This window comes from Eleginops maclovinus, chromosome 19, assembly GCF_036324505.1.
Source record: "Eleginops maclovinus isolate JMC-PN-2008 ecotype Puerto Natales chromosome 19, JC_Emac_rtc_rv5, whole genome shotgun sequence".
In the NCBI taxonomy this organism is placed as follows: domain Eukaryota; kingdom Metazoa; phylum Chordata; class Actinopteri; order Perciformes; family Eleginopidae; genus Eleginops; species Eleginops maclovinus.
In genome coordinates, this window is record NC_086367.1 from 20,026,455 (window position 1) to 20,048,751 (window position 22,297).

Sequence of the window (22,297 nt, forward strand, 5' to 3'; positions counted from 1 at the left end):
CGATAACATAACTCAGTGATGACGCCGGCGTCACAGCAAACACACACTCCACGAGTTTCAAGGTTAGCGTTTCATTCTCTCTGAAAAAAAGTTGTATTTCCCAAATGTTATTGTCTGCCGACCTGTGCCCTCCAGGTGAAACACACATTTGGAGAGCGCGTTGTAAAAGTTATAATTGGGGGTCAGCGATGCATTCGCCGCCCAGTTTTGCAATCAGCATGTCCTCGTCCCGTCACCTTGTCTGACCTGGGGACTCGCTCGAGTGGAGGCCCACACACACTTTACAGAACACACAGAGAGGTTAGGCAGTACAGGCGGAAACATGGACACACACTTCAGCAGTCACACACACACACACACACACACACACACCAGCAGACAGATGCTGACTCATTTTAATGCACATGGCAGATTGGAGGGGGGAAGAGGGTTACTGATGTTTCATGCGATTTTGCACACTAATGCAGAAAGTCAGTCTGAAAACCAGAGCTCAACAATACATCACGCATAAGATCCAGCAACAGGCAATCAGTACCACTGTTTATATGCACTTTGGTTAGTATTTTATTAAGGGATTGTCTTTTAAATAACAAAGATTTCAATCATTAGAATGTAAAGGAATTAGTAATGAATCCTTTTCTTATCCTAGCAATTATGATAACATTTAAGTTTCTCTTCTTTTCTTGGTTAATAAATTAGATTTTTGGTCAACAAAAATGTCCTAAACAAGGTGTGAAAGTCGATCTGTTTTGTCCAAAGCGTGAGAAAACACCCTAAAATAAAAGATATTCACTCAAATGTGATAGAAGAGTAAAGAAAAGAGAATAAAGTTACTAGAAAAATAAAAGTACAATATGAGAATTTTCTTTTCTTTTTATAATTAAAAAAGTTATCAATTGGGGAAGACTCTTAGTGATGTAATGAAGTCAATCAAATCATATATAAGTCGTACAGTATTGCATTAACTGTTTCTATGAATTGTTAAATACTGTTTGTGGCCACTCGTCTTTTTGTAGGGATACTTTCTGTAGCCTCAGTTTCAGCACCACGGACAGAGCACAGGGAGAACTGGAACTAAAGTCTTACCACTTATCACCCCCCGTTAATCACCTATTTACCTTTTCTCTGATTGTCACACAGCTCTGACAGCATTTAATTTTAACCTGCAAAGCACTTGATAGTCAGATAGAGTTCAATAGAAAGTCTGCAGCCCACCTCTCTAGTGTAACACCGTCCTCATATGTAACACATTAGATCTTAAGCACTCTGCCAGGTGTTGCTCAGGTTGGGTCATGGTATTAATACGCTGCCCCCTGAGTCGTGGGGGGGGGGCATCTCTAGTACGACTTCAAACTGTGTCTGGTTTAGAAAATATAGCTTGAGAGATAGGGCCGTGAAATAATATCAGGTCACACCTGAAGGCCATTATTGATCAACAACGGCTCATACACTTTCATTCATTGTGCAAAATAAGACAGAGGTACACTGTCAGGATGAAGGTCGTTGGATTTGCTCTGGATTTCTAGCTGACTATGGAAAGGTGTGATTGGTTGCTGGGACCAGGTTTCTACAAAATATTTGGATTCAAGACTTTCTTAAGAAGTTTTTCAAGAAGAGTTTTTCTGTTGATTTACATCTTGTACAGCTACGGCATTTCAGACATTTTCATTGCCACCATTTTCCAGGTTTTTTAAGTGGAAAGCTATCTTTTTACCTTTCTATTGTAAGAGATTTGAAAGAAGACATTTTCCCAACAGCCTCATTTAAATGATAGTGTCCTCTGTTAGCTCAGCGTTTTCCTCTGGTGACCTTACAAGATGATTGTTATAAGGCTATAATGAATAAAATTAGGTAAAGTTACCTCTTTCTCACTCAGATTTTCGGAGTGTTGGGAGAAGCTTTGTGTCTTCTGCCCACTTGGGATTAACTCAAACAATAAGATTATTTCTGGATTTAGTCAAAAGTGTGTACACAAATGTTTGCAGCTGTAAGACACACACATTTTAGGATGAAGTATGTAAATCGCAGGCAACACTAGTAAATACAAACAGGAATACAAAGTCACTGTTATTTATCTCTCTTTCTCTAACACACACCATTCAAACTTGCCACCATATTAGAGTAAAATGATTTGAATAATAGCCAAATAGCTATCTTTCCCCGGGATTTTTGTAATACCTTTATTAGATAATCATTGATAGAGCCTTGTGATGCAGAAACAGAGGGGGAACATCATGCAAATAAATGTCTGCACCTTTACCCTGGCAGCCTCCCGGGCGCTTCACGCAGGCGAGCTGTGCAGGCAGTGTGGGAGGAAGATGAATCGCTGAACAAATCTGAGATGTGGGCAGGGATTTAAAGGTCTGAAACCAGGCTAACAGGAATTAGAGCAACTCTGATGAACTTCTCATAATATTTGGACCACACTTCACGAACACTTGTAGAACAACTCAGTGGTAGTGTGTATTGCAAGTGGAAAAACTGTGTGTATCCAGACCTCAATGTGTGTCCTATAATGGAAAGAAATATAGGGATTTAGTAGATGATGCAGGCGACAGAGGGATGTGTAGCTATTTTGGTATTCTTATTTAGACAGAGAGAAAATAAGGAGCTTCAAATCCTCACATTTTTAGAAACAGCCTCCAACTGTCCTCCAATCAGACTGTGTAGCGCTCTGTCTTCAGGGGAGAGAATGATGCAACAAAATAAAAATATTATTACAGTAAGTTTACAAAGCTGTATGCCAGGAAATAACAACAAACCACAGTAAAATGTGCCAAATATCAGTCAAAAGAGTTGTTACACTAGTGAAACATGATGAGGGAGAAGCTGGAGGAAAAGCAACAGCAGTAAAGGTGTGTTGTTCCTCCTATGTATCCCTATGCAGATTCAGGATGTTCCACAGAATCTGGTCACTTTTGTTTGAATTGGTGTTTTTTTTCTGGGGAAATGGTGTCAGACTGAACCTATTTTCGTTCCAATTATCATGTTGGAAAACCGAGAACTTAGTGGGAACAGCAGCTTTGATGGAGGCTGTTAAGCGGCAGATATGCTTTCAAGATGTGTGAACACTGCAGGATGAGCAGACACAATATACAGTACATGTTGCTGATCAAACATGTAGGTGTTTGTGTTGGGAGTTCAGAGAGGTTATTGACTTTGAGGCAAGGAATTTAGAGCTTTTTCCAAATGTAACCCATTTACTCCTAAAACGCCTGCAAAAAACGGCTCCAAAACCCTATGTATAGTAGATATAAAGGTCCTTATCTCCTGAGGGTTTTCTGAAAAAATACTAAGAATTGGCAACGTCTATGAAAACCTTAATATCCAAGCCTCTGTAGCACATAGAAACATGAAATAAATTGCACTTAAAAGGTAAGAGTCACAGGTTGTATTAAAACATGCTCCCTTAGCAATAACATACCAACACATTTTATAAAAATAAAAAAGGGGTGGGGAAAGTCCTCTACCAAAGGATCATCAGGTACACAAACTTCTACTTCCACCTCCCTCTCAAACTCCTCAATCTCTCCCAATTCCAAATCGCTGCCGTCGCTGTCAAGTATTCATCGATCGTAGCCATTTTTGCCTTTAAAAAAGTTTTTAAAAACCGCACGTGAATGTCTGATTGATTGACGTGATTGTCGGCCAACCACACGACATTTGGGTGGTCACGTGGTTTAAAAAACCCAACAAGACCCACCCCATGTGTATTTGAACCAATGACAGTGCATTATATGCTGCATGCCTCAACAAGTCAACAATGTTGCGCTACGCTGCAGCCGGTACAAATAAAGGAAATTATCATTGAATTGTTGAAAAGTGGAAAAATGTAGAGAAATAAAAGATAGTAGCAGTAAGCATGTTTTTATCATCTCTTTAAAGTCACAACGCTCCTCAAGGACAACGTGACCAAGTGTTCTCATTGAATGGATTGGCTCACAAAGATGTGAAAGCAGACACTTTTTCATAAAAAGTTGCAGTGGTATTTTACATTATTTGAAAACCTGTGCAACGTTTCTGGAAATAAGAAAACATATTCATATTAAATTAATAATTTAGTAGAGTCAGATGTTGTCCTTAGTCTGGAAAACTAGATAAAGCTTTAAAAGTTTGGCAAATTCTTTGTATTTCTTTACTCCACAGAAATGTTGTGCTTACCCTTAGAAAAAGTTATTTTTAGTAAGCCATTTGTTTCCATTATTTAAGCAGGAAGTACGGCTTACTGCTTCTTGCCACCCTTAAATATTTTAAGATTTTTGTCAACAGCAGCCTCGATAGTTTACAGTTTGTTGACATATTTGCAGATGGTGTTGATTTAATTTGGTTTAATCAAACTACAATCTTCCATATGGACTGGGGTGTGGTTTGCTGTGTGAGCGACAGATTCTCCAGAAGAAAACACCAGGCATGACTTACTGGGAAGAGACGTCCATGGCCCACTGGTGTGATTTTATCTCCCAGTATTCTCAAGTGAAATAAAACAGTGACAGTCCGCTGGTTTTTCAATCATTTAAAAATATTTTACAGAAAAGGCACTAACGTTTATAATTATTCCTGAAATGAATTGCCCCAAACTTGTGAACGTAAATGTCAGCTCACTGTTAGATGGCGTCCCAGTTGTGTTTTTTGTATTCTTCAATAGAAGCTTTGCTCTCTTCACCGGCTTGCTGTGGGAATAAGGCTCAGTTCCAAAACATTACAAGCAATCAACAATAAAGACGAGTGTCAAACCGTTTGTGCTGCAACACAGGTAAGGATTTTAAAGGTCAGAGAGACAGCGCCCAGACAATCGCTCATACTAATGGCCTTGTTTCTCTAACTGAGGAAATTGCCGACAATTACACTGACACTGGGCTCCCTGGATTTACAGGCACAACAGCAAGAATATCAAATTTGATAAAAGTTTGCCCATGCCCTCTCCTCCCAACAGCAGAGTTTTGCTCACAAGCTGACGAAATTTCAAGTTTATTTTTGACTGTGGTCTGCAACAGTTTAAACCCCCCTGTTTTGTACCATCTCAACATTGACACAATACGAGATGAATACATCTGTTCTGCTTTGTGCGCCTTGGCTTCACATTAAGATGGGAATAACATACTGAGAGCAGGGGATAATAGGATGTCTTGTTGACAACCAGTTGTTCTGTGGTCAGGATCATTGTCATCTCGTACGACGCCCTGTTCCTGCTGCCTGGCACAGAGCAGTGTGGTGCAGCTGGCAGGGTGGAGGAGCTTCAGCATGCTGTCAGATATGCCCTCTAATGGGCTCATGCTGTAGGACAGAAGACAGGGCTGCTTCAACTCTGGGAATGAGCCTTGATTTAATTCCTTAGTTAAATAATTTTGTGAATTTTCTTTCGTCTTGTAGCAGTATGGCTTTTTGTATGGAAATTTCAGATCCGGAAAAATATCTTGACAACAGTTGGATACAAGAGTGTAAAGTACAAAAGGAGTAAGGACTCTTTATTGTTTGCACCACTAATGATACCACAAAGGCACACAAAACACGTGATGAACCCTCATCCCAAAAACCCCACTTATTTCTTAATGAAATTGTTACATTTGTGTGGTAATCATGGGATGTTGCTGCTGAAATAGACTTTGGATAACATGAATTATTTTATGCCAATTTATTCGTATCCATGGTGCTTACAGGATGAATCCTGACTTTTCCTCAAATTTCAGAATTTGTCAAATACTTTGATTCAGGCCCAAATACCTGCAAAACAAGTGGCATTCCTTTAGGTCCCACCTGTGCTTTGTGTTTGGTGCTAATTAAGATCCTCATACCTGCCTGATATATCAGAATTACTACTCTGTCATTGTGAGAATATTCACATTAGCGTTTAACTCGAAACACTGCTGTGCCTCTCTACCCTAATTATTGTCTGTTTTTATGGGAACATATTTTGGTGACGAGAACTAAATATATCACGTAGAAACATCACACAGAATCGCATCAAAAACCTTCCATCCGCGTAGAATCCAGCAATATGCTCAGACTCAGAGCGTTTCATCTTTGTACCAAAATTGCAGCTTCTGTCAACTTGCCTGTGTGTGTGTGTGTGTGTGTGTGTGTGTGTGTGTGTGTGTGTGTGTGTGTGTGTGTGTGTGTGTGTGTGTGTGTGTGTGTGTGTGTGTGTGTGTGTGTGTGTGTGTGTGTGTGTGTGTGTGTGTGTGTGTGTGTGTGTGTGTGTGTGTGTGTGTGTGTGTGTTCACTTGCACATTGGTGTTTTTACCCTACTGTAACCAAATTAAAGTGCTAATTAAAATGCCTAAAGAATTAAGGAATAAGGAACAGAGCGGTTTTTGAAATTGTTCTTTTCACAGTTTAAGAGCCTAAACTACCTGACATATACGTTGGCCGACATGGGGATGTGGGGTGTTAAATGCCACAATCAGAGGTCTTTAGAAGAGGGCTTCACTTCTCGTCTCATGCAGCTCCACAGAGGGAACTGACCCACATTGGGCGGCCATACAGTACATCCTCACAGTTTGAATGACTGTGGAAAAAAGAAGGTGAGTTCTTTCCTACAACGACCTCAGTCGGCTTGAGGGTGGGTTCATTGTTGGACCAGACTCTCAGTTCTCCACACTCAAACCTTTCACCCCTTGTTAAGATCACTTTCAGTTCGGAGAGGCCCTCCAGAAAGCAGTAAAACAACTTAGTGGATCCTCTCTCTGCCGGGGCACTGGAGACGGGGATCACGCTGGTAACCTTGACCAGTTTGACCCACTCGGGATGGATTTCACTGAAATCACTTGTGAAGAATTTGCAAACCGTTGAGAAATTCAAGCCTACGTAACCTTGGAGCCATGGCATCTGATTGCCCGTTTGGGGCCTGAATGATAGGGGCTACTGCTAACTCATCAGCCCCTTTCTGATAAATGAATTGGGCTTATTTTTTCACCTGACATTATCACCAGGCAGATTTCTTATTTGTTGGTTTTCTACACATTTACTACCAGTCCAGTAGAAGTGAACAATGGTTTCAAGGAATAACTGCAGTGAATTGTTTTAGTGGTATTAGATTAGATGACTTTATTATTGATCCCAATTTCAGAAATGTTTTCATCACAGCATCATGTATAAAGCATTGCACACGAAATACAAATTAGATAAAATAAAGACAGAAACAAACATAACAACTTTGAATATACGTCAACAGTAGAAAACGAGGAACAAAGCAGTCAAATATATATCAGAACCCGAATCAGAAATACTTTACTCATCCCAAACTGTGGAATTATTTCGTTGTTAAATGTTAAGTGTGCATGTTATGTCCAGTTCACAAGAGAAGCTATGGGGCCGTGAGTTGTCTGCCAGCCAGAGGGGAAATATTGTAAAGTGTTATTGCAGTGGGCAGGAATGTTCTCCTGTACCTGTTGACTGTGAGAGATATACATCTGTAGAGTATCTCAAATACCGAAACATACAACATAAATAAACTTAATTATTAATACTTACCGTATCATTGTTGGTGTGGCTATTGCAAAGAACTCTTTCTGTTTACCGCAGAGCGACAAACAAAACAGGCATTTCGTTCCAAAGCAAAGGGGAAACGAGAGAGTAAAACATATTATCTTTCAGTCAATTTTGATTTAAGAATCTTAAACTGCTAGAAACCACAATCTTAGCGTTAAGTTGAAGTCAGATTAAAACACACAGTGGTGGTCAGGAGGTTTGACTGATGCAGCTCTTTTATTCCTCTCTGCTTTGCCTCCTCCCTCAACAGGTCCAAGAAAAGTTTCCTCAGTTAACTTTACCCCGGTTGTTCTGATACCTGGGGGTGTTTTCTCTGAGCTGTTTTGTCGAGTTGCCTCTTAGCATTGCCTCTCTGGAAGGCAGTGATGCAGAATATGTCGCTTGGTGTTTAATTGTTTTTTTAATGTGGTGGTTTTGGGGCATCGTTAGAGTTCTCATAAATGCATACAGAGAAAGCAAAGTTGAAGAAGTGCGCATACACATTTATTCAACTAGAGATACTAGTCTATAGTACATATTGGTTATGTCTACCTAACAATACTTGGAAGAAGATGTGAAATTTCCAGCAAATAGACTTCTCCTCATGTTGAAATGTATCATAATCTCATGTGTTACCTTTAATTTACATCCACAAAAACAGCATCTTCATTATCATAATATCCAATTTAGATTTCTTTTTGAGCTGCTGATTGAAGTCTTGAGCCTTTGTCTTTCATTTCTATTCAAATACTGATATGGTAATCTAAATTCAGTGCAATAATCATTTCATCCCTTTTCTTATCATTCACTCCGCTAAGGAGCTCCATCTAAAATCAATTTATGATTATCTTCCAAAACATAAATGTGCCTGCAGAAAGTACTTCAAAAGAATAAAATTATATATCTTGGCAAGAAAGAGTTTTTTTTAGATCGTAAATATAGTTTTCATCACGCTTTAAGGTCTGATGATGTTCGTGCCCACACTTGTTTTTAATCATACGAAGACAAAGTAAAAGCAATTGCATCTTCTTCTTTTTTCTGGAACAGCTGCTGTAAGATATTGACCTTCTTCAGGATGAATTAGTCACTGAGGAATCTGGGATGGAAATTAGTATTCTGCATGGCTCTCGGTTCTTTTCTAAATTTCATCATGTGTTGCTGAATCAATGATAGGCACAAAAGGACCCGCTCAGGGCACATTTTGAGGTCAGAGAAGTCTTGCAGCAAACTAAATTCATGGTAAAGTTTCCAAAATGGTCTTCCCTGTTGGGTGATTTGGGATTAAGATTAGTATGTTTGTATCTTTGTTGACGTGTTCTGTATGTTTGCAGGATGTGCAGAAATAAGTCCTAAAAAAAATGAATTCAGTCTATCAAAGCATTTTACAAAGTCCGTCTCCCTCATCTCAAACTGTTCTCTGACATAGAAGATGTAAGACGTGTGAATGTCTCGAGCTTTTATGTGTCAGAAACATGGCGGTTGCTAACGATCAGCTGAAAGAGACTAGTTAGCTAATAACGAGTTACAGTATACAGTGACAAAAGCATGGTCCCTTGGTGTCAACAATCCAAAAGCCTGATATCTCTAATAGGATTCATCATGTCTCTATAGCAAGTACCTGCAGGGAACTGATCAGGGGGAAACAGTTTTAAAGCAAGATGCACTCAAGAAATCACTAAGACAAATGTGCCTCAGCTCCAACTGAGAAAACAAATTTCATTCATTAAATATGAGCTCAGATCTTCTGTTCTGTCAGCGTCGTAAACTCAGAGCTGGAGCTAAAAGTTTAAGCATCAACTTTGAGACATGACTCAAAGTGTTGTGCTGAATGTTGCATTGCCTTAGGCCATCTCGGGAATAGTCTATTTAAAATCTTTGTCAAGTAGTTTGTTCCACTGAAAGATAAATGCATTTCAAGTCAAGGGTATTTACATACAAATGGATCAATCAATCTGTTAAAAAATACATTAGATTACAATAATTTCCCCCAAAATGATGATGTTACATGTGTGTGTCACACTATAAAAGCTATTTCATGATTAATATTATTTATTATCATGGACATTTTAATCCTTGTGTTCTTACGGACCAACCCTAACCCTCATTTATTTGACAAAAGCCATGATCTTTTTCTAATCGCAACCAGGTATTCGAGTAGCAGTAGGTGCTCTTATTTGAGAAAGAAGAGGCAAATATTTGGCCTTTTTAATACTTCACTTAGTCCAAATAAACCCAAATCTATCAGGGTCATCATAATGTCTGGCTGAACTGTAGTATTGAGTTACATGTGTACATTGAAAAAGTGGGAACTGCATGTCATTTTTCAACTTCCACACAACAGATGTTGCTCTTAAAGAAGGAAAGAAAAATACCCCACACCCTAAAAGGAAATTAAAAAACAGAAATCTCTACCTCCCCAGACAGTGGGTTACATCCGTGTAAAACTACATGAACAGATAATTAACAGAAAGTAAGAACAATTCATAATCCAACAATGTAATTAAAGTCAATCCGACGCTTTAGGCAGCACGGCGTTAAAGACAATGAGCAGCACAGTGGTAATGGTTGTTTTTGGAATATATTCACCCTTAAAAAAAAGCTGAGTCAGGATGCAAACACATAATCCATCATATCTTATAAAACATTTCATCGACACCAATGTCTCTGTCCTCCTCCCAGTCCAACCATCATCATTCATTTTATGAACTCTTCACACACCAGTTATCGAGAATCAAATCGTATTGAGCTTCCTTCATGTGCAGCAGCTCTTATAGATTTAAAGAAAGCTTTCGCTCGCTGGATGATAGCTCCGGGCGGATGGCAGTGACAGATGCCTGCTGGCTGTGGAGCAGCCTGGGGTTTAGTTTGGAGGCAGAGAGACGTGAGGAGACACCTGATGAGTTCTCCCACGGTCCCTACACCTGTTTCCTTTGTGTGGCGACAGACAGAGGAGGATAGGAAGGTTATTAGTCTTTTCTTCAGTGGTGGAAGAGGTACTCGGATCCTTTACTTAAATACATTATGGTCTTAAAATACTCCATTACAGGGAAACGACCTCAATCGAAATGAAACTAAAGTACAAATGTTTTATAAGCTGAATGTACTTCAAGTATGAAAAGTAAAAGGAGTCATACAATCTTAATGTTGTATTTTGTAGCGGAGCCGATTTAAATAAAAGCCCTATGGTGCTTTCAGGTTTCCCCTTTCCTGTAGTGTATCATATAGGTTTTATAGAGGTTTTTCTACTGGCTAGCGCTCCAACATGATAGGCTAAGGGGCGGGACATCTCTTAGCGGTTCATCAATCACAACAGAGCCGGCCAGCTAACCAATCAGAGCAGACTGGTTTCAGACAGAGGGTGAAAAGAGCTGCTGCAGCACAGGCAGTATGAGAAAAATAAAGAGCTTTTCCAAAATGTAATCATGTCACATTAGAGGCACAAAATACAAAAATGATCCTAAAAAAATAAACACAATAGGGGTCCTTTGAAATAATTCACACCACAGTTCTGCATAAGGTTTGCATAGTCCAACGCTTGGTTTGCAAATGTCTCTTAACTGTTTTTCTGTTCAGCTGCGAGAACAAAGCTCTTAGATCAGAGGAAGTAAAATAAGTTTTAGTTTATTTTGGGGGGCTGACCCATTTCCTTCAAAATATTTCATAACTTTTGCTCCATGAACCAGACCAGGTGTGTTTGAGCTGGAGTGATATATCAAAAGAGAAAAGGAGGAAGACAATAGAGGATGAGGCTGAAACCAAATAACTCACAGAGAGCTCAAACGGATTATTTACCTGAGTGGGATAAACAGGTAGGCGAAAAGGATGGAACGAATTTGAATGACAAGGCAGCTGATTTGCCCTAATTGGTTTTGACTGTCTCTCTTTGAACTGCCGGTGTGCCGCGCGGTGTTTCCAGGCAAACAGTTATCTCCCGCAATCTGAAAGGCTGTTTAATTCCTCAGACAAATATCCCACCTCTCTCCACACTGGATTAGTTTAAATCTAATAAGATTTGCAGTGTTGCTGCTCACCATGGGCTTTTTAGTCTTGCCTTGAAGCAGAGGGGAGCCCAACGTTGCTTTCAGGTTTCTGTGTGCTCCACCTTCACATCAGAACACCCACACACACACCGCCCACACATGTGCTCCAACCTGCTCTTGCGTAAGAGAAGCAGAGAGACAGACGCTAAATATGTTTCTGCTAAAAGTAATGATGCCAACCACTGCAGATATTATAATGTGTTTCCAATGCAAATTAGTTTTCTCACAGTGAGTTAAGAATCTTGACATAAGGCTGATTCCTCCGCTTATTTCAAGGTAGCATCACTTGATACGAGAAGTGGAGCTGATTAGCATCGGAAACGAGTGACACTATCTCACCCTGCGATTTTTGTGTCGCTCCTTTTGCATCACACAACTAAATCAATTTCTAAGCCACTATAGAAGTGTGAATGACTTGTTGAGGGTGATATTTCTTCTGGCATTCTTAGCGCTGCCTGTCAAGACCTGTGCAGAGATGAGGTCTTCTCTTGAGTGGCAGATTGATTCTCTCAATAGCAGTCACTAACACACCGAACCCACAACAACACGCTTCCTACCTCGCTGTCTGTCTAGACTTTTATTGACAGTTTGCCTCTAGATTAGCTGTGTCTGCGGAAAGGTTGAGAAGTCTCCTGCTGGGCGCATTGGCAGGTAACCCCTTTTTACACAAACTCGGCAGGCTTTAGCTGAGGATGCAGACTTTGATTCCGATGTTTTGGATCCTCGTCTGTTTTATCTGATCATCTCTGGAGGCTCGTAGCCCACGGGGAGTTTCTCCGAGCTACAGTTTGAGCCAAACAAAGACGTTGCAATCTGACAGTTGTGTCAGGCTGCCGGTGGAAAATGAGCAAGCTCCTGCCTTTATTGAGAAACCGCTTTTGTAACTTATCACTTGATTTAGCCGTGATTGAATCAAATTTGATTACAATTCAATTACTGAGCCGATCCGCTGCACAGAGCGTCTCTTCAAGTAGTCAGTGACACAAAATGCTTTTGGACACGATTTCTAGGAATCTGTCAGGCAGTGAATAACCAATTCTGCTCACTTGTTTAAAACTAATAGCTATCATGTTGGATTGTTTCATATGCTTTCCAAAATACCAAACAAGCTGCACGATTATATTGGATATTGGAACCCTTAACATAGGCCTGTTCTACTTTTAAGGAGATTATAGTTGAGGTGACAGGTTGTTCCCAGATATTGTTTACTCTGGGTGACGTATTCAACCCTCAGACTCCACATTTTGACAGTTGCATCTTTCCCTCAAATGAGAATATTCTTCTGCATCATTTTTTACACATTTCACTAAAACTTAGCCTGACACATTGAGTGTTTGGAAACTTTGGGATTTCCTCGGAGCAGAAAACAAAGTTTGGCTCCTCCGCCATGAAGTTAGCAACTCCATCACTCTTGGTGTGTGTGTCCTTCAATCAATTATATTGACATAGATTGCCATGAAATATGGTAGATATATTTATGCCTCCTACGACGAAACCCGATGACTTTGGTGATCCCCTGACCTTTCCTCTAGCACCATCAGGTTGACATTTGTGGTTTCGAGTGAAATGTCACAACAATCATTGGATGGGTTGCCATGAAATTTGATGCTTGCATTACTTGTTGTTCAACTCAGGATAACTTTCAATCAAGCAGCATCATCAGGCTGAAATATTTATATATCCAGTTCCTGTAAAAAACAATCATATTCCAGACGCTGTAGTGTGTTTTGTGCTAATTAGCTAATGTTAGTAGCCATTTTGAACAAGGTAAACATTCTTAAATGTCTGTTTCCTTGTATGTTGTCTTACATATTTGTCCTTGTTGTGCAAATGGAGCTGGTGTGATGCAAGAAACATTTCAGACTTGATCTGATGTTAAAGTATTACCGTTTCATATCGTATTTTAAGCCTCATCGGCATCGTGATGTTAGCATTCGCTCAAATCAATGGTATGTCTTAGCACAGCCTCACAGAGATGCTAGCATGGCTGTAGTCTCTTCGTTCTGCCAATTTGTAGTTTTAAAACGATGCATTATTGGACTCAGTCATCCCTCAGATGCTGTACCTGTTGTTTACTGCTATAACAGTATACTTTATGTGTGTGTTATTCCTCACTAGACACACAGATGGATTGAGCACATATTGAGCAACACTACATCATTTTTAACAGTTTCCTCGACATGTTATGCAGCTGGGAATAAACAAGTAGTAACTGTCCTCAAGGGGGATAAAGCCCACATGTTGTTAGAGTCACATTAAACAAGACAACGAAAAACAAGTTGTTCTCCTACAGATGATGAAGCTGTAACAAATCTGACATTTTATTTTGTCTGCCGATGAAACACCTCAGTGTAATTTCGAACACGTCAGGATGAATTGGATAGATGCACCCCCCCCCCCCCCCCCCCCCCCACCCCTTTCAGAGCTTCATCACAATCCAGTCAGTGGTGTCGGATGAATCCTATGTGACAACTGTATGAATTCATGAATATTATAGCAGCCCCCCTCGGGTTTATGAATGTAATTTTTAAAATGTTGTATTACAGTAGTGAGATGGGTCGTTGACCGCTTCTGACAAGAGATGTGAAAATGTAATCCAGTTATTTAATTCAATACAATTTACTTTTCAGCACTGATTCACTGGGTCATAAAATATCACATTAATTCACCGATTTGATTTCCTAAAAGAACAATCCGCCAATTTTACACATCAGTGTCAGTTTACAATGCAATAGGGATTAATACTGTCCCTCACAAGTCCTACAGCTTCATGAAACATTCTTGAAGAGCAATACTTAGCTCTCTGTTAAATTGTGAAAAAGAATGTGTAGTAACACATATTTTCAATTAAAAGAGATATGATGCTATATTATGTTATCATCCATGCCCAAACCACTGCATCACTGTCCTTTGGGCACCACTTAATTGTTATTGGAGCCAGATGTGCCACATTAAGTAGGACTAATAACAGAAACAAAATTCACATTTTCTCGTTCATTCATGCAGATAGATATATTTGCAGCTCTGTTTCTAATGTCACTATTTAAGTCTTGCATATCGTTATCCTTTCTATCTCTGTAAATGTTCTTCCAGTTCTGCTTCTTGAAGTCTCAAGGAATGTGTCCGACTAGTCCTTCCTCAGGGGGTTACCTTCCCATAATTCGTTGTTATGTTTTTGTGTTTATTCTTCAGTCTTCAGAGAGATGACATTGAAGTGATTTATTACCAGTTGGTATTTCGATAAAACAACTTGATTTTCTTAGTCATCATGGATAAAAAAAGCCATACTTTATGTTTTCATTAGTTTCTTTGTGCCGTTGTTATTGGGCTCATAATTGCTTTGTCTGTTTGTAGATTTCTTCTGGGCTTCATTCTCCTGGGTTAATTCTTAACAAATGGTATTATTTATGCACCCAAATGGCCTCTGAAATGTTATGTTCACAGTCTCCTGCTCAGACCCATCATGACGGACACAACATGACACTAACCCGTCCTCTCTGTCTCCTCCTGCAGGAGTCCCTCGTATGGCTCTCTGTGCGGGCGGGGGGGACTGCCTGCGAGCCGGAGACACCTGCTCCAGCGACGACACCTGCAGCCCGCGACTGCGCACCCTCAGGCAGTGTGTGGCAGGGGACGGCAGCGTGAAGCTGGGGCCCGGGGCAAGGAACCAGTGTGAGAATGCCATGACGGCGCTGCTGTCCACTCCTCTGCACGGCTGTCAGTGTAAACGAGGGATGAAGAAGGAGAAGAACTGCCTGAGTATCTACTGGAGCCTGCATCAGTCTGTGCTGCACGGTAAGACCAGCGTTAACACACACAATCAGAGGGTTCTGTTCCCAAAGGGGAGTGGGTACAGTATGTTTTGGGGATTTCTTTTAAGTGTTTGCCGCCCATTACGCCTCCAGAGAGCTCAACAGTAAAATCGAGGTGGAAAAATAAAAAACAGAGATCATTGTGTCATAAATTGTTAAAACTGAGGATTTGTTTCCTTTTGTTCCTCCCACACTAATTGTATTTTATCACTATTGTGATCATTCCAAATGCACTATCATTGTCATTCCCGACACTGGAGCACATTATTTCTGGTACATTAACATTCAAATGTAAGCCTTTAGGATGTGTTGTTATGCTCAGAACAACTGAAATGACTGCAGCAGTACAATAAGGGTGACAACATTGCGAGTTTCAGGTCAAGTAAGACTATAGAGTCATAATATGGAAATAAGAAAATCAAGCCGGTTAAGCTCAAGCGTGGATATCAGCCCATAGAATTTATTGTTATGCTTGCGTGACTGTGAAACTATAGAACATAAACGCCTCATTAACATGTCTGGGGTTTCCTTACGACAGGGGCCAGGGTTCAAATTCAATTCATGGCCCTTCCCTTCATTTCCTGCCCCCTCTCTCCTACCCACCTGTGTATCTTCAGCAGTATTTATTGAGGCTGAAAAATCCCCCATAATGACCACCTGTCCCCTCACCTCTGCTCTCATTTTCTCTTTTATGGTTCTCCATTTCTGAGCTACTGAGTTTTGACGAATGGCTATTATCAAAGTTTACTGTCCAGATGTTAAACTTATGATCTTATAGTGGAGTGAGAAACAAAGCATTATATAACCTGAAGGCCCTCACTTACCAGGACCCTGCACTGGGTCCCCTGCAGTCAGCGACCCTGGTATTATGTTTCAGACCGTTAGGCGTTCCCTTACTACTCTAATGTCTGTCATATTTCTTTTTTCTTAGATGTGGCAGCTGTTCCACCACAGTAAAAATGGATACGGTGAATTGCAGCTCAAAAGACATCTTAATGTGGAGATTTGTTACAAAATCCAAAGAGTTTTAACAGCATTTCAACCGTATTTTAACTTAAATACTTGAATACTCATTTTTATGCTCTTTCAAGGTTAAACGTTAGCCACATGTCTTAAAACGTATCTTTAAATGATGCTTTATAGGTCTTTGTTAATGCAGGTTTTTTTGTGTAGTGTGTTATTCTGACACAATTTTCCAAAAGATTTCCTTGCATTTAATTAATTACGGTATTCATTTTGTGATGCACGTTTGAGGCAATGATTATGTGACCTCTCTAAAGCTCCTTCAATAAATTCCTTGCCATATATTAAAGTCCTGATTGCTGAGAGACCTGTTTTATAAGTTAAAGGGCAGATTGTTTTTCTGTCCTCTTATGTCCTACTTTAATTGAAGAGTTAGTTGTATTCATGTTATTACAAACATAACTTGTACAGTATTTTTCTTTCTTTTAAAGTAAAGGTTTTCTCTTTTCTTCTGGGCTCTCATCTGACACTATAAGGAACACACAGAATCCTCAGAGGGAGATCGTAAAAGAGGCTCTATGGAACCTTTCTGGGTTTTCCCTCTCCTGTAGTGGGTTGTATAGATTTGTGTGCATGTAGATGGTCTGCAAAAGCCAAAATTCCTCCAGATGGACTTTCTCTCTCACACACTCCCCCCCTAGAAACATGCATAATTAATTTAGTCAATGCCATGTGACTTTATATGTAACCTTTATGATTTGTAGTAAGTGTGTTGGTCGGTGTTTGCAGGACGCTAAGAAGGAACATTCTGCATTCAAAAACAAGAAGAAAATATCCTTATTTTGGGTTGTCATGACAACTACCCTCTCTGCTTTGTGTTTGCAGGTCTTAACCTGGTGGAGGATTACCCATATGAACCGGAGGAGAGGGGCTCCGACTACGTCCGTCTGGCCTCCATTGCTGCAGGTGAGTAGGAGACCTCCCACCCATACAGAGGTCTCTCCCCTTTAACTAAACAGAGGAGCAAAAGGTATCCAGACAATAATAGCATTTTTACCTAAAACAATATCCAAACTAATTAATGTCAAAAACAATCGACATGTTATCCTATGTCATTTTCACTGAGTAGACGGAGGTCTATGCATGTGGGTTTGTAGAGCGGTTGATGAATAGCACCGCACACTCTGCTGCTTTCTTGCATCCGAGCCTGTGGGCAAGCCGGAGGGTTGGTATGTGCTGCTGTTAGCCCCGAGGCACAGATTAATTACCTATTTACTTTAATGCACGTGGAAGCAGCAAAGCTGGCGGTGGAGAAAGATAAAGAGAGACACAGAGAGGGTGTGAAACGAAAAGGAAGAAAACAGTAAGACGTGAGATGAAGAAAGAGAGAAAATAAAATGGAAGACAGAGAGCTGGTTTGTTTACTCATACAACACTTCTTCCTCTTGGAGGTTTGGAAAAGAGAGAGGCTGCACACAAATGACAAATGAAAAGTTCCTTTATTTTCACTGGGGAGGACATAAAGTCAAGTGTTTTGTTTTCCCCGACAGCAATTATCCTGTGCATGAGTGTAGCTGAGATGGAGAGTCTGCGAAACTTAAAGAATGACTAAAATGAAGTGATTAGTATGGAAGGCATTCATGCATATGCCATACAGTATAAAGATAAATATTCCGGTCCAGGAAAAAGTTTAAATTAGGCTGTGTCCTCCCTCCCTTTGAGATGTCATTATCCACTTGTTTAAACGTTTAAATTTGGTGTCTTTCCAAGAACATGCAGCTCGGGTAGTGTTCGAGAACATTAACATAAGTCTCCTAAAACTAAACATTAAAAAAAAGATAAACAAAAGTCTAAATTGTTTGTTCAAAAATGAGACTTAATTATGTAAAGACACACATGCATGGGAAGGTTTTGAAAAGCTATTAGACTTGAAATCATTTCCTTATTAAATCCACTATATGTTTATACAACTGGGTAATTGATTTTAATTAACCTCAAATATTCCGTGTTGTTTTGAGTGAGCTGCTCAGGAGAGGCGGAGTGGAAGCTCACTGTTTATTTTGAATAGCTAAGCAGGGATGTTTATCATATTTTCCGGAGGATCTTGGGTATCTCTGTGACATTAAAGTTGCAGAAGGTAGTTTTGTATTTTGTCAGCTCCTAATGGCAATAAGGGATCAGTGTCAAATAAAACATTTATGACGTCGAACCGTGAAGTAATGCAAGCTGACAGCTTTTTTTATACCACAGCAAATGATTTAACAGTGGAATGAGACCGGTTCAGCACACCGTTTGCATAAAAGCCCTGGAGTTGAATTCAGGTTATGGTCAGATTGACACAACACAGCTTGTCCATTAAATCTTTAACATCTAAATGTTTTTACACAGTTTTAACAGTGCTGATAAGTCAAGTGAGAAGATATCTCTTTCAAAATGTGAGCCCGATGGATCCTGGCATTGTCATCTTGGAACATGCTCGTGCCATCAGGGAAGAAAAAATCCATTGATGGAATAACCTGGTCCTTCAGTATATTCAGGGAGTCAGCAGACCAACTGCGGCGACCCCAGATCATAGCACTGCCCCCTATAGGCTTGTGACCTTGTTTTGGGCCGGGCAGTGTATATGGTAACACAACAATCCTGCTTGTAATCCCCATTGTCTTTTAAATCAACCATTAAACGATTATGTATTTTTGGATGTAGCTATAAGGGAATACATCCAATCGTTAGCACGTACACATACTCTTTTATTGGCATTGATGTCTCCACATCTTACCTAGCTATTTTCCAACCAAACAATAATCCTCACATTTATCTCACATCAGCTCAGCACGTCTGCATACTTCCAGCTACAGAAACCATTCACATGTTTAAGTATTTAAGGACATTCTTTCTTAAATGCAACTTTGTTCTACTAATTACGTTTAAAGATTAGAAGTTATAGATTAGTTTGTTTGAAGCAATCTTTTATAATTAAACTGAATGGGAGGAATCTTTAAATTCTCTTAAAACCTACCACACTTTGATGTTCTACTACTTCAGCATTCTTTCAGCCGCAGACTTAATTTATACTTTAAACAGACCACAACACTTTGAACTATTACACTTCCTACTCTGCTCTCTTTTTTTTTTACAATCTCATGACCTCTGGGGTCACCCAATTATCCTCTTCTGCTGTGGTTTTTCTCAGCCCTTGTTCTTTTTTCCTTCCATGGCAAGTATCTTCTCCCATACAAACGTACATCTACGAATGTAGCTTGTTGATACCTGCTTTAGTTAATTATATTGTAATAAAGGGGCAGCAGCGTTCCACAATCACAAACATTTACTTCAGAAAATATACACTTTTTTCTGGGGTTCTTGAGTGAGATCACAGATACACTTTCCTCACCTGCATGTGTGAGACTGCACTTGTTTACATGTGTAAGAATTGTGAAAAAGCTGATAATAAGGTGGAAGAACACACATGCAGATTGATTAAGTAATGCACCAGGAGACACATACATCTTGTGCTTCTATTTATTCCCCTCTCTTTTGGGGTATGTTTCTGGGGGTGTGTTTTCATGAGGCACACCAAGACACCCCTGCTGATGATAATTACCTCGTTAGGCTGAACCAAGTAGTTGAAGGAGAGGGGAGTGGGTACATTTGTTTCTGTTAAGTTGGGCTTTGTTTGATACTTTAAATCTTGTATTGCGTTTTATTTCATTTTTATTGAGCAGAAGTAACTTGTATTTTGGTTATGGAGAGTTAGAGGTTAACATACACTGTATAACGTAGCTTTATTGAGTGAGTGCTAATGTACCCTTTAGTGTACAATGGTGCTGGTAGGAACTGATGGTATTCATATGCCAGGTGGGGCCTTACATCAGCTTCTGCACCTGTAAAACTGCATTTTATGGTCAGTCAGCCTTCTACACACTGGTGAGAGTTGTGAAAATTCATGTTACTTGTTTATATCAACTTGTATAAGTCTGAGCTGGGGCTCCCTGCTGCTCATTGCTCCATCACACTTAACAATCCCACCAGCTCTAATCCTGTTTATAAGGCTTTATCTCCATCAAAACAATAGCTAAAATGTTCACAGTCAGTGGGTGTCGCCTTAAATATTATAATAGCTTTTTGTGACCTCATACATAAGCTGCTTGTTAAAATGACAGTGCTTGTTGTAGACTGCTTTGAATAGCAGCAGCAGCAGCAGCAGACGTGCACTGTACAGCCTCCTCGTAAATTTCACTCAAGCAACTTCACGGGAGGTCAAAGTTCACATCCATGCCATGCATCTCGACAAGTCGCCTGCCAAAACAACAAAGAAGTGATTAATGGATGTTTTTCCGCCCTTATAGCACCTCTCCCTCAAGCAGAGTAATGACCCTGTTCAAAGACACAAGCCACAGCTCATCGTATTGTGAGGAGTATTTAAACAACGGAGAACTTCCCCCTTTACCAACTCACCAGTTGAACCAAGTGAAGTCAGTGGTACTCAGACAAGGCCTCTGTTTGAACATTACAGAAGTAGGTAGAAATAGTTTCTCCCTACTAGGATATTCTGCTTCATGCTTCTTAGTTACAAGACAAATACACAATCTTTCTCTAGTAAGTATTGAGATCTAGAATTAGTAAAGAAAGACTTTAAAATGGGCCCTTTTATGCCTTTTTAGGGTTTCCCATTTCTGCTGTTGTGTTATATAGGTTCTTGTGTATGTATATGTTCTGCCAAAGCTAATATCCCAACATTCACTAGAGGGATGTTTACAATTATGAAACCTGAAATGAGCATAATAGGGTCCCTTTTAAAGGCACAATAAGTAGGAGTTTCATCATATACAATGTATGGAATCATGCTAAAATGATCCATCGCAATCATAAGTTATGATCCTCTAGAAGTGTCTGTATTTGTCGTCCTCTGCCTGGATGTTCTCTATGCTTTTGGCTGTGATGCTTAAAGTCCAAAGTGGACAAATATCAAACTTCAGCTACTGTGTCACTTAGCTGACAATGTGCTGGTTTATTGGACAACAGGATGTGTCGCTGTCTGAATACTCTCAGACTGTACTATAGAATTCAGATTTAGATTTAGCCCTGATGAATATTACAGCACCAGGCCTGCTGTTGGAAACAAGCTAGAGAGTGCATTCGGCCTCCAGTGGGTCCAGTGAGGAGCAGCTCTGGACTGCGGTTATTCTGGGGTGTACATTTGTGTAAAGCATGACTGTGAATCAGGATGTTCCTGTGCAACAGCATGCATGCTCAGCAAGTCTCGTGTTAATAAATATTGGCTTAAAAAAGAACACAATAACAAGGATTTCTCATGAAAGCGTACTGTATGTGCATATTTCTTTCACAGGATGCGATTTGTCATCACAACCTGGACTTCCATTGGGTCCTCCCTTAGCTGTTAAGTTGGGAATAACCTATGCTTTGTGATGGGTTGTTAGCGCACTCTCCAAGGCCATTCATATTTTATATGACAGCCTAGTGAGAGCTGAACTAGCCAGGAGAAACAACTACAGGCAGTTTACAAACTAATGAGCAGCACTATCTGCCAGAGGAGCTGAACATCATCATGGCCGTATTTACTTGGAGGACGCTAGGGAAAAAAAAACACACACATGATGATGGATTGGGAAATGATGTGGCCAAAAAAAGAGATGGGCATGAAAGGGGCTTTCCACTGACTCCACAGAGGAGGCTCATTACCGCAGACGTCACAGGGAGCGTAGTGCACCGAGGGAGAGATGGACAAAGTGGAAGAAGTGGGGTTGGAGGAGAACGGAGAGACAGATGGAGGGGGTGAGGGTTGATGGCAGTGCTGAGACACACAGCGAGGGAGAAAGATGGCAAGAGAAGGAGGGGGTCAGGTGAGTGAGCGAAGGACGCAGCTTTAGGGAGGGGAGTGTGGGAAAGATAGATGGATGGCTGGATGGAGGGGAAGGAGCAGTAATTATAGGCCTTGTTGTGCGGTTGCAGAGATGGAGGAGCCGCTTTTTCAGCACTGCCACTCTGCATTAACCC

At 40.3% G+C, this 22,297-nt stretch overlaps 1 protein-coding gene across 1 annotated transcript in view; it reads left to right on the forward strand.

Moving 5' to 3' along the window:
* The window catches only part of gfra4a (GDNF family receptor alpha 4a), a 113,343-nt gene that overhangs the window by 72,609 nt on the left and 18,437 nt on the right, over positions 1-22,297 (forward strand). The window contains exons 2-3 of the mRNA XM_063909118.1: positions 15,021-15,302; positions 17,168-17,248. Coding sequence (XP_063765188.1) covers positions 15,021-15,302; positions 17,168-17,248 — 363 coding nt within the window. The remainder of the gene's footprint in view (positions 1-15,020; positions 15,303-17,167; positions 17,249-22,297) is intronic.